The following is a 12,942-nucleotide window of genomic DNA, read 5'->3' as shown; positions in this document are numbered from 1 at the left end:
ACAGCATAGAATTGTGTATTATAGGACAGCATAGTGTATTATAGACAGCATAGTGCAGTATAGGACAGCATAGTGCATTATAGGACAGAATAGTGTATTATAGGACAGCATAGTGCATTATAGGACAGCATAGTGCATTATAGGACAGCATAGTGTATTATAGGACAGCATAGTGTATTATAGGAGAGCATAGTGCAGTATAGGACAGCATAGTGTATTATAGGACAACATAGTGTATTATAGGACAGCATAGTGTATTATAGGACAGCATAGTGTATTATAGGACAGCATAGCATAGTGTATTACAGGACAGCATAGTGTATTATAGGACAGCATAGTGTATTATAGGACAGCATAGCATAGTGTATTATAGGACAGCATAGTGTATTATAGGACAGCATAGTGTATTCTAGGACAGCATAGTGCATTATAGGACAGCATAGTGTCTATGGATCTGATTCAGTAAGGATCATGATTGCGATCGCAGCTCCATAATCGAACGCAGATCTGCTGTGAAAATATGCTAATGATCGCCATCGCACTGCCGTCATAGAGACCCCCGCTGGCTCCCACTACCGCAATCCGTAATACCATGCACACCTCCATACACATCGGTAACATCGTACCATTGGCCCCTCACGCACAATTACAGCAGCCCTGACCTCGCTTAGAAATCGGTAACGTCGCTACACGCAGTAAGTACTCAGGCTGTGTATGACATCGCACTGGCTAATTTATGCACGCCCACGCAATGGCATTCACACGGACAGGCGCGTCTGCGTTTCCCTGACCACTCCCCCAATCGCTCGCTGCCTGTCACTCACTCTGCGATGGCTCTCTGTGGTCTCCGTGATCGCCGTGGTGCCGTCGCACACTGTGATGCATACGCAATGCGCAGTACGTAACAATCGTCAGTCTGTGTGCGCTTTAGCAATACGACCCTTAATGAGCCAGGGCCTATGTACCATGACAAATGCTGAAGCTGGAAGTTGTGACAATCAACATTTATTGACGTAAAAACAGGAACAAATGAAACAATAAAATCTCATATACAGGAAACAAACAGAGGCCGATATGTGCAGACGCCAGCAATAATCCGCTCTGTTAGGGCCTGATTCATGACGGACCTCTATTGCGGTTACGCACGCAGATGGCCGATTGTTACGTACTGCGCATGCGATCGCACTGCTAGGGGGTGGTCTGTGATATGCAGGCGAGTTAGTGCATATGAATGACGTTACAGGGGCGTGCATAAATTATACACTGCGACGCCATACTGCGTGCGACGGGGTCAGCAATTCCTGAGTGAGGTCTGACCTTGTGTAATTGTGCGTGAGGCTCCGATGGTACGTCATGTTACCGATGGTTTCACAGACTTGCCCAGTGTTATGGATGAGAGTTTGGGGAAGGGGGTGTCCTCATGTTGGCCTGCGACAGAATTGCGATTGCAAACATTAGCAGCAGATCTGCGTGCGTAATCCCAGCTGTGATTGGAATAGCGCAAATCCGTAATGAATCAGATAAAGAATAAAAAGCGCAGATTAGAGCCACATAATGTGTTTTCGGTAAAAAGTTCAGATGGAATAATAAGTAAAATACCAGATGAATAAGAAAGTCCCGCGCTGATGTGCGCACAGAGCGACTATGGACGTATGCGGCAGGGCCGGCGCGGTTCCAGCATAATCTCTTTAAAAGGAGCCGTCAGCTGCTGCACGCCGTTACGTAGCGCCCACCCCAGTGGGGACTTTACACTGAGACACACAGGGGGCTTGTAGATGGCATTATAACATACGTATTGTTGTATTGTCAGGACGTTCACATTCAGACCTGCGCGCGACTTAGAAGCAGATGAAAGAACGTCACAGCTAGGGAGGGGTGCAGACATTAAGTTATATATATATATATATATATATGTATTCACCATCCATAGGAATATATGTTCTGTATACACTGTTTGCGTGGCTGAGAACGCTACGCTTGGACTATACAGGTGTGGGGTGAGGGTGGTTAGTTACTAGCTGGGTTGGATTATCGTGTGCGCAGGGACAGTAAATTGACGCTAATAACGCGGATGTAACAGACTTACCAGATTTCATAGGTAATGATTTTGCTCGGTAACAGTGGCACGGTGCAGAAATCTCAGCCACCGGCTAATAGCAGTCATGTCCTCTCCCCGCAGGAAGCTGCTTCCTCTGTCTCGTTGACGTTGTCCCTGTTAAGAATGAAGATGGCGCAGTCATCATGTTTATACTAAACTTTGAGGTGGTGATGGAGAAAGATCTTCTGTGTTCTCCGAACAAAAACTCCAATCATCGAGTCCAATCACACTGGTTCCCCCCAGGTAACTGTACATTGCTCATTACTCCTGTCCTGTATATTATCTGCTGCCCGTGCCCTGTATATTACCTGCTACCCGTGTCCTGTATATTACCTGCTGCCCGTGTCCTGTATATTACCTGCTGCCCGTGTCCGGTATATTACCTGCTGTCCGTGTCCTCTATATTACCTGCTGCCCGTGTCCTGTATGCTACCAGTACCCCACACCCGTTATACTGTAAGCTCCCCGTGTCCTGTATACAGTATTACCTACTGTCTGTGTCCTGTATACAGTATTACCTGCTGCCCGTGTCCTGTATATTACCTGCTGCCCGTGTCCTGTATGCAGTAGTACCTGCTGCCCGTGTCCTATATACAGTATTACCTGCTGCCCGTGTCCTGTATACAGTATTATCTGCTGCCCGTGTCCTGTATTATACCTGCTGCCCGTGCCCTGTATATTACCTGCTGCCCGTGTCCTGTATATTACCTGCTGCCCGTGTCCTGTACAGTAGTACCTGCTGCCCATGTCCTGTATACAGTAGTACCTGCTGCCCGTGTCCTGTATATAGTAGTACCTGCTGCCCGTGTCCTGTATACAGTAGTACCTGCTGCCCATGTCCTGTATATTACCTGCTGCCCGTATCCTGTATATAGTAGTACCTGCTGCCCGTGTCCTGTATACAGTAGTACCTGCTGCCCATGTCCTGTATATTACCTGCTGCCCGTGCCCTGTATATTACCTGCTGCCTGTGCCCTGTATATTACCTGCTGCCCGTGCCCTGTATATTACCTGCTGCCCGTTTCCTGTATATTACCTGCTGCCCGTGTCCTGTATAGTAGTACCTGCTGCCTGTGTCCTGTATACAGTAGTACCTGCTGCCCGTGTCCTGTATATTACCTGCTGCCCGTGTCTGTATACAGTAGTACCTGCTGCCCGTGTCCTGTATACAGTAGTAACTGCTGCCCGTGTCCTGTATATTACCTGCTGCCCTTGTCCTGTATATTACCTGCTGCCCGTGTCCTGTATACAGTAGTACCTGCTGCCCGTGTCCTGTATACAGTATTACCTGCTGCCCGTGTCCTGTATACAGTATTACCTGCTGCCCGTGTCCTGTATATTACCTGCTGCCCGTGTCCTGTATTATACCTGCTGCCTGTGCCCTGTATATTACCTGCTGCCCGTGTCCTGTATATTATCTGCTGCCCGTGTCCTGTATATTACCTGCTGCCCGTGTCCTGTACAGTAGTACCTGCTGCCCGTGTCCTGTATATTACCTGCTGCCCGTGTCCTGTACAGTAGTACCTGCTGCCCGTGTCCTGTATACAGTAGTACCTGCTGCCCGTGTCCTGTATACAGTAGTACCTGCTGCCCATGTCCTGTATATTACCTGCTGCTCGTGTCCTGTACATAGTAGTACCTGCTGCCCGTGTCCTGTATACAGTAGTACCTGCTGCCCATGTCCTGTATATTACCTGCTGCCCGTGCCCTGTATATTACCTGCTGCCTGTGCCCTGTATATTACCTGCTGCCCGTGTCCTGTATATTACCTGCTGCCCGTGTCCTGTACAGTAGTACCTGCTGCCCATGTCCTGTATACAGTAGTACCTGCTACCCGTGTCCTGTATACAGTAGTACCTGCTGCCCGTGTCCTGTATACAGTAGTACCTGCTGCCCGTGTCCTGTATATAGTAGTACCTGCTGCCCGTGTCCTGTATACAGTAGTACCTGCTGCCCATGTCCTGTATATTACCTGCTGCCCGTGTCCTGTATATTACCTGCTGCCCGTGTCCTGTATATTACCTGCTGCCCGTGTCCTGTATACAGTAGTACCTGCTGCCCGTGTCCTGTATATTACCTGCTGCCCGTGTCCTGTATATTACCTGCTGCCCGTGTCCTGTATACAGTATTACCTGCTGCCCGTGTCCTGTATATTACCTGCTGCCCATGTCCTGTATACAGTAGTACCTGCTGCCCGTGTCCTGTATATTACCTGCTGCCCGTGTCCTGTATATTACCTGCTGCCCGTGTCCTGTATGCAGTAGTACCTGCTGCCCGTGTCCTATATACAGTATTACCTGCTGCCCGTGTCCTGTATACAGTATTACCTGCTGCCCGTGTCCTGTATTATACCTGCTGCCCGTGCCCTGTATATTACCTGCTGCCCGTGTCCTGTATATTACCTGCTGCCCGTGTCCTGTACAGTAGTACCTGCTGCCCATGTCCTGTATACAGTAGTACCTGCTGCCCGTGTCCTGTATATAGTAGTACCTGCTGCCCGTGTCCTGTATACAGTAGTACCTGCTGCCCATGTCCTGTATATTACCTGCTGCCCGTATCCTGTATATAGTAGTACCTGCTGCCCGTGTCCTGTATACAGTAGTACCTGCTGCCCATGTCCTGTATATTACCTGCTGCCCGTGCCCTGTATATTACCTGCTGCCTGTGCCCTGTATATTACCTGCTGCCCGTGCCCTGTATATTACCTGCTGCCCGTTTCCTGTATATTACCTGCTGCCCGTGTCCTGTATAGTAGTACCTGCTGCCTGTGTCCTGTATACAGTAGTACCTGCTGCCCGTGTCCTGTATATTACCTGCTGCCCGTGTCTGTATACAGTAGTACCTGCTGCCCGTGTCCTGTATACAGTAGTAACTGCTGCCCGTGTCCTGTATATTACCTGCTGCCCTTGTCCTGTATATTACCTGCTGCCCGTGTCCTGTATACAGTAGTACCTGCTGCCCGTGTCCTGTATACAGTATTACCTGCTGCCCGTGTCCTGTATACAGTATTACCTGCTGCCCGTGTCCTGTATATTACCTGCTGCCCGTGTCCTGTATTATACCTGCTGCCTGTGCCCTGTATATTACCTGCTGCCCGTGTCCTGTATATTATCTGCTGCCCGTGTCCTGTATATTACCTGCTGCCCGTGTCCTGTACAGTAGTACCTGCTGCCCGTGTCCTGTATATTACCTGCTGCCCGTGTCCTGTACAGTAGTACCTGCTGCCCGTGTCCTGTATACAGTAGTACCTGCTGCCCGTGTCCTGTATACAGTAGTACCTGCTGCCCATGTCCTGTATATTACCTGCTGCTCGTGTCCTGTACATAGTAGTACCTGCTGCCCGTGTCCTGTATACAGTAGTACCTGCTGCCCATGTCCTGTATATTACCTGCTGCCCGTGCCCTGTATATTACCTGCTGCCTGTGCCCTGTATATTACCTGCTGCCCGTGTCCTGTATATTACCTGCTGCCCGTGTCCTGTACAGTAGTACCTGCTGCCCATGTCCTGTATACAGTAGTACCTGCTACCCGTGTCCTGTATACAGTAGTACCTGCTGCCCGTGTCCTGTATACAGTAGTACCTGCTGCCCGTGTCCTGTATATAGTAGTACCTGCTGCCCGTGTCCTGTATACAGTAGTACCTGCTGCCCATGTCCTGTATATTACCTGCTGCCCGTGTCCTGTATATTACCTGCTGCCCGTGTCCTGTATATTACCTGCTGCCCGTGTCCTGTATACAGTAGTACCTGCTGCCCGTGTCCTGTATATTACCTGCTGCCCGTGTCCTGTATATTACCTGCTGCCCGTGTCCTGTATACAGTATTACCTGCTGCCCGTGTCCTGTATATTACCTGCTGCCCATGTCCTGTATACAGTAGTACCTGCTGCCCGTGTCCTGTATATTACCTGCTGCCCGTGCCCTGTATATTACCTGCTGCCCGTGTCCTGTATATTACCTGCTGCCCGTGTCCTGTACAGTAGTACCTGCTGCCCATGTCCTGTATACAGTAGTACCTGCTGCCTGTGTCCTGTATATAGTAGTACCTGCTGCCTGTGTCCTGTATACAGTAGTACCTGCTGCCCATGTCCTGTATATTACCTGCTGCCCGTGTCCTGTATATTCCCTGCTGCCCGTGTCCTGTATATTCCCTGCTGCCCGTGTCCTGTATATTACCTGCTGCCCGTGTCCTGTATACAGTAGTACCTGCTGCCCGTGTCCTGTATATTACCTGCTGCCCGTGTCCTGTATATTACCTGCTGCCCGTGTCCTGTATATTACCTGCTGCCCGTGTCCTGTATATTACCTGCTGCCCGTGTCCTGTATATTACCTGCTGCCCGTGTCCTGTATACAGTAGTACCTGCTGCCTGTGTCCTGTATACAGTAGTACCTGCTGCCCGTGTCCTGTATACAGTAGTACCTGCTGCCCGTGTCCTGTATATTACCTGCTGCCCGTGTCCTGTATACAGTAGTACCTGCTGCCCGTGTCCTGTATACAGTAGTACCTGCTGCCCGTGTCCTGTATACAGTAGTACATGCTGCCCGTGTCCTGTATATTACCTGCTGCCTGTGTCCTGTATATTACTTGCTGCCCGTGTCCTGTATACAGTAGTACCTGCTGCCCGTGTCCTGTATACAGTATTACCTGCTGCCCGTGTCCTGTATATTACCTGCTGCCCGTGTCCTGTATACAGTAGTACCTGCTGCCTGTGTCCTGTATATTACCTGCTGCCCGTGTCCTGTATATTACCTGCTGCCCGTGTCCTGTATATTACCTGCTGCCCGTGTCCTGTATACAGTTTTACCTGCTGCCCGTGTCCTGTATACAGTATTACCTGCTGCCCGTGTCCTGTATATTACCTGCTGCCCGTGTCCTGTATACAGTAGTACCTGCTGCCCGTGTCCTGTATACAGTAGTACCTGCTGCCCGTGTCCTGTATATTACCTGCTGCCCGTGTCCTGTATATTACCTGCTGCCCGTATCCTGTATACAGTAGTACCTGCTGCCTGTGTCCTGTATATTACCTGCTGCCCATGTCCTGTATACAGTAGTACCTGCTGCCCGTGTTATGTATACAGTAGTACCTGCTGCCCGTGTCCTGTATATTACCTGCTGCCCGTGTCCTGTATATTACCTGCTGCCCGTGTCCTGTATACAGTAGTACCTGCTGCCCGTGTCCTGTATACAGTAGTACCTGCTGCCCGTGTCCTGTATATTACCTGCTGCCCGTGTCCTGTATATTACCTGCTGCCCGTGTCCTGTATACAGTAGTACCTGCTGCCCGTGTCCTGTATATTACCTGCTGCCCGTGTCCTGTATACAGTAGTACCTGCTGCCTGTGTCCTGTATATTACCTGCTGCCCGTGTCCTGTTTACAGTAGTACCTGCTGCCCATGTCCTATATACAGTAGTACCTGCTGCCCGTGTCCTGTATATTACCTGCTGCCCATGTCCTGTATATTACCTGCTGCCCGTGTCCTGTATACAGTAGTATCTGCTGCCCGTGTCCTGTATATTACCTGCTGCCCGTGTCCTGTATATTACCTGCTGCCCGTGTCCTGTATATTACCTGCTGCCCGTGTCCTGTATACAGTAGTACCTGCTGCCCGTGTCCTGTATACAGTAGTACCTGCTGCCCGTGTCCTGTATATTACCTGCTGCCCGTGTCCTGTATATTACCTGCTGCCCGTGTCCTGTATACAGTAGTACCTGCTGCCCGTGTCCTGTATACAGTAGTACCTGCTGCCCGTGTCCTGTATATTACCTGCTGCCCGTGCCCTGTATGTTTCCAGTACCTCACATCTGTTATACTGCCCATTTCGCATATCCGTCATACTACAATTTGTCACACTGTCAAACTGCCCGTTCCGCATGTCCATCATAACCGCCTGTTCCGCATGTCCGCCACACTGCCCGTTCCGCATGTCCGTCATACCGCCCGTTCCGCATGTCTGTCATACCGCCCGTTCCGCATGTCCGTCATACCGCCTGCTCCTGTATTGATAGCAGTAAATGATAGCAGTAGTATAAGTGTGTGTATGTATGTATATATATATATATATATTCCATAGCATACATAGATACAGTCACTGAGTGTCGCCTCCTTGCAGCCAGGGGGAAATCCTTCCGGTTGAAGCTTCCGGCGTTACTAGCGCTGGCTGGCAGTAAGCAGTCTCTCCCGCAAGAGGACCCCGAGGTGGTTGTTGTGGACTTCACCAAGCACAGCAGTGACTCCATCGCTCTGGAAGATGTCACCGTCACTCCAGTGGACAATTGCATCGGCTCTCGCCCCGAGGACCAGCAGGCGCTGATCGGCAGCGCAGAGCCCAAGGCCTTGTCTGAGGACGACCCTACAGTGCAGTCTTCTCCCCGGGCGGACAAGGACCACCTAAACTTAGACATGTCTTTCTCCAACTGTAGCCCAACGCGCAGCCGCTCCCGGGAGAGTTTCTACAGCATCCGCAGGGCGTCTTCCGTGGATGATATAGAGGCCATGAAGGTGGAGTTGGACAAGAAGTTTCGTACCCGTAACTCCAGCACAGGCAAGTTCTCCCACATCTGCTGTTAGCAATGTGTATAGTCAGGTTCTATTCTACGCATACATGTACACAACGCTTCACTTTTTCCACATTTTCTTATGTTACAACCTTATTCCAAAATGGAATAAATTAATTTTTGGTCTCAAAATTCTACACACAATATCCCATAATGACAACAACGCGTAAAAAGTTTTATTGAGATTTTTGCAAATTTTCTAAAAAAATAAATAAAACACTAAGAAATCACATGTACATAAGTATTCACAGCCTTGCCATGAAGCTCAAAATTGAGCTAAGGTGCATCCTCTTTCCATTGATCATCTACAGCTTAATTGGAGTCCACCTGTGGTAAATTTAGTTGATTGGACATGATTTTGAAAGGCGTACACCTGTCTATATAAGGTCCCACACTTGACAGTGCATGTCAGAGCACAAATCAAGCATGAAGTCCAAGGAATTGTCTGTAGACCTCTGAGACTGGATTGTCTCGAGGCACAAATCTGGGGAAGGGTATAGAAAAATATCTGCTGCTTTGAAGGTCCTAATGAGCACAGTGGCCTCCATCATCCATAAATGGAAGAATTTCGGAATTACCAGGACTCTTCCTATAGTTGGCCAGCCGTCTAAACTGAGTGATCTGGGGAGAAGGGCCCTAGTCAGGGAGGTGACCAAGAACCCGATGGTCACTCTGTCAGAGCTACAGCATTCCTCTGTGGAGAGAGGAGAACCTTCCAGAAGCAAATCCATCTCTGCAGCAATCCAGCAATCAGGCCTGTATGGTAGAGTGGCCAGACGGAAGCCACTCCTTAGTAAAAAGCACATGGCTGCCCGCCTGGAGTTTGCCATAATGCACCTGAAGGACTCTCAGACCATGCCAGGCGTTATGTTTGGAGCAAACCAGGCACCGCTCATCACCAGGCCAATACCATCCCTACAGTGAAGCATGGTGGTGGCAGCATCATGCTGTGGGGATGTTTATCAGCGGCAGGAACGGGGAGACTAGTCAGGATAGAGGGAAAGATGAATGCAGCAATGTACAGAGACATCCTGGATGAAAACCTGCTCCAGAGTGCTCTTGACCTCAGACTGGGGCTATGGTTCATCTTTCAGCAGGACGCCCTTAAGCACACAGCCAAGACATCAAAGGAGTGGCTTCAGGACAACTCTGTGAATGTCCTTGAGTGGCCCAGCCAGAGCCCAGACTTGAATCCAAGTGAACATCTCTGGAGAGATCTGAAAATGGCTGTGCACCGACGCTTCCCGTCCAACCTGATGGAGCTAGAGAGGTGCTGCAAAGAGGAATGGACGAAACTGCCCAAATATAGGTGTGCTAAGCTCGTGGCATCATATTCAAAAAGACTTGAGGCTGTAATTGCTGCCAAAGGTGCATCAACAAAGTATTGAGCAAAGGCTGTGAATACTTCTGTACATGTGATTTCTTAGTTTTGTTTTTTTAAATTAAATTTGCAAAAACCGCAAAAAATCATTTTAGACGTTGTCATTATGGGGTATTGTGTGTAGGATTTTGAGGAGAAAAATTAATTTGTTCCATTTTGGAATAAGTCTGTAACATAACAAAATGTGGAAAAAGTGAAGTGCTGTGAATACTTTCCAGTTGCACTGTAGGTCCTGCACCCCCACATACGTGGGCTACATAGATATATATCCTGGTGCTATATATGTCAGGGTTATACAGCAGTGGACACATGCTATATTCAGGAGAAGGAACGCTGCAATGCATTGGGGGAGAAAGTGGTCTTTAAATCAGTAATATTGCAGATCAGAGTAACCGGCCAGGAGAGGCATCTGTATTACAGCAGATGTGACCAATAAAATGATTAATGTAGCGAGAATGGAATCCCAGACCGGTAACTGGCGCAATATTCAGCCAAGGAATTCCCACGTTCCGGACTCTAACTGTAGAATAACCAAGCGATCACCTAAATTATTAATATTAAATGCTCCACTTCAGCTCTACTAATGTAATAGAATATAATGTTTATAAACTCTATTATAAATCAGGTTTCTCATGCATGTGCCCAGCGCTATATAACCCTCACAGGCCTCTTCTTCCTATGTCCAGCGCTATATGATCCTCACAGGCCTCTTCCTATGTCCAGCGCTATATGATCCTTCAAGGCCTCCTCTTCCTGTATCCAGCTATACATAACCCTCACAGGCCTCTTCTTCATGTGTCCAGCGCTATATGACCTTCACAGCTCTCCTCTTCTTCGTGTGCCCAGCGCTATATAACCCTCACAGGTCTCTTCTTCCTGTGTCCAGCGCTATATAACCCTCACAGGTCTCTTCTTCATGTGTCCTGCGCTATATAACCCTCACAGGTCTCTTCTTCATGTGTCCTGCGCTATATAACCCTCACAGGTCTCTTCTTCATGTGTCCTGCGCTGTATAACCCTCACAGGTCTCTTCTTCATGTGTCCAGCGCTATATAACCCTCACAGGCCTCTTCTTCATGTGCCCAGCGCTATATAACCCTCACAGGTCTCTTCTTCCTGTGTCCAGCGCTATATAACCCTCACAGGTCTCTTCTTCATGTGTCCTGCACTATATAACCCTCACAGGCCTCTTCTTCCTATGTCCAGCGCTATATGATCCTTCAAGGCCTCCTCTTCCTGTATCCAGCTATACATAACCCTCACAGGTCTCTTCTTCATGTGTCCAGCGCTATATGACCTTCACAGCTCTCCTCTTCTTCATGTGCCCAGCGCTATATAACCCTCACAGGTCTCTTCTTCCTGTGTCCAGCGCTATATAACCCTCACAGGTCTCTTCTTCATGTGTCCTGCGCTATATAACTCTCACAGGCCTCTTCTTCATGTGTCCTGTTCTATATAACCCTCACAGGTCTCTTCTTCATGTGTCCTGCGCTGTATAACCCTCACAGGTCTCTTCTTCATGTGTCCAGCGCTATATAACCCTCACAGGCCTCTTCTTCATGTGCCCAGCGCTATATAACCCTCACAGGTCTCTTCTTCCTGTGTCCAGCGCTATATAACCCTCACAGGTCTCTTCTTCATGTGTCCTGCACTATATAACCCTCACAGGTCTCTTCTTCCTTTGTCCAGCGCTATATGATCCTCACAGGCCTCCTCTTCCTGTATCCAGCTATACATAACCCTCACAGGTCTCTTCTTCATGTGTCCAGCGCTATATGACCTTCACAGCTCTCCTCTTCTTCATGTGCCCAGCGCTATATAACCCTCACAGGTCTCTTCTTCCTGTGTCCAGCGCTATATAACCCTCACAGGTCTCTTCTTCATGTGTCCTGCGCTATATAACTCTCACAGGTCTCTTCTTCCTATGTCCAGCGCTATATGATCCTCACAGGCCTCCTCTTCCTGTATCCAGCTATACATAACCCTCACAGGCCTCTTCTTCATGTGCCCAGCGCTATATGACCTTCACAGGTCTCCTCTTCTTCATGTGCCCAGCACTATATAACCCTCACAGGTCTCTTCTTCCTGTGTCCAGCGCTATATAACCCTCACAGGTCTCTTCTTCCTGTGTCCAGTGCTATATAACCCTCACAGGTCTCTTCTTCATGTGCCCAGCGCTATATAACCCTCACAGGTCTCTTCTTCATGTGTCCTGCGCTATATAACCCTCACAGGTCTCTTCATGTGCCCAGCACTATATAACCCTCACAGGTCTCTTCTTCCTGTGTCCAGCGCTATATAACCCTCACAGGTCTCTTCTTCATGTGCCCAGCGCTATATAACCCTCACAGGCCTCTTCTTCATGTGCCCAGCGCTATATAACCCTCACAGGTCTCTTCTTCCTGTGTCCAGCGCTATATAACCCTCACAGGTCTATTCTTCATGTGCCCACCGCTATATAACCCTCACAGGTCTCTTCTTCATGTGTCCTGCGCTATATAACCCTCACAGGTCTCTTCTTCATGTGTCCTGCGCTATATAACCCTCACAGGTCTCTTCTTCATGTACCCACCGCTATATAACCCTCACAGGTCTCTTCTTCATGTACCCACCGCTATATAACCCTCACAGGTCTCTTCTTCATGTGCCCAGCGCTATACAACACTCACAGGTCTCTTATTGCATTACTTTATGGTCAGAGTAGATTGGCCAGTGTTGTGTGGGTGTGGCCAGAGCCTTGTGGGCGGGGACACCCCTTACACTATAAGCCCCACTGTCTCCCTAAATACATAATAATTGAAAAATTGCATAATTTTGTGAGAAAACTAGAAATACAATTTTAAATACTGATGATTTATGGCAGAGTGTGTGGCCAGATAGGGAGCTGGTCATCATCATGCTGCTAGGA

The 12,942-nt window shown here is 48.8% G+C and overlaps 1 protein-coding gene across 1 annotated transcript in view; it reads left to right on the top strand.

Moving 5' to 3' along the window:
- Positions 1–12,942, top strand: part of LOC148478872 (voltage-gated inwardly rectifying potassium channel KCNH2-like) — a 209,391-nt gene that overhangs the window by 194,350 nt on the left and 2,099 nt on the right. The window contains exons 3-4 of the mRNA XM_088455235.1: positions 2,180–2,341; positions 8,209–8,640. Coding sequence (XP_088311361.1) covers positions 2,180–2,341; positions 8,209–8,640 — 594 coding nt within the window. The remainder of the gene's footprint in view (positions 1–2,179; positions 2,342–8,208; positions 8,641–12,942) is intronic.

Source organism: Taudactylus pleione, unplaced genomic scaffold (genome assembly GCF_031769625.1).
Source record: "Taudactylus pleione unplaced genomic scaffold, aTauple2 ptg000647l, whole genome shotgun sequence".
Lineage (NCBI taxonomy): Eukaryota > Metazoa > Chordata > Amphibia > Anura > Myobatrachidae > Taudactylus > Taudactylus pleione.
This window is presented reverse-complemented; position numbering and strand designations above follow the sequence as displayed.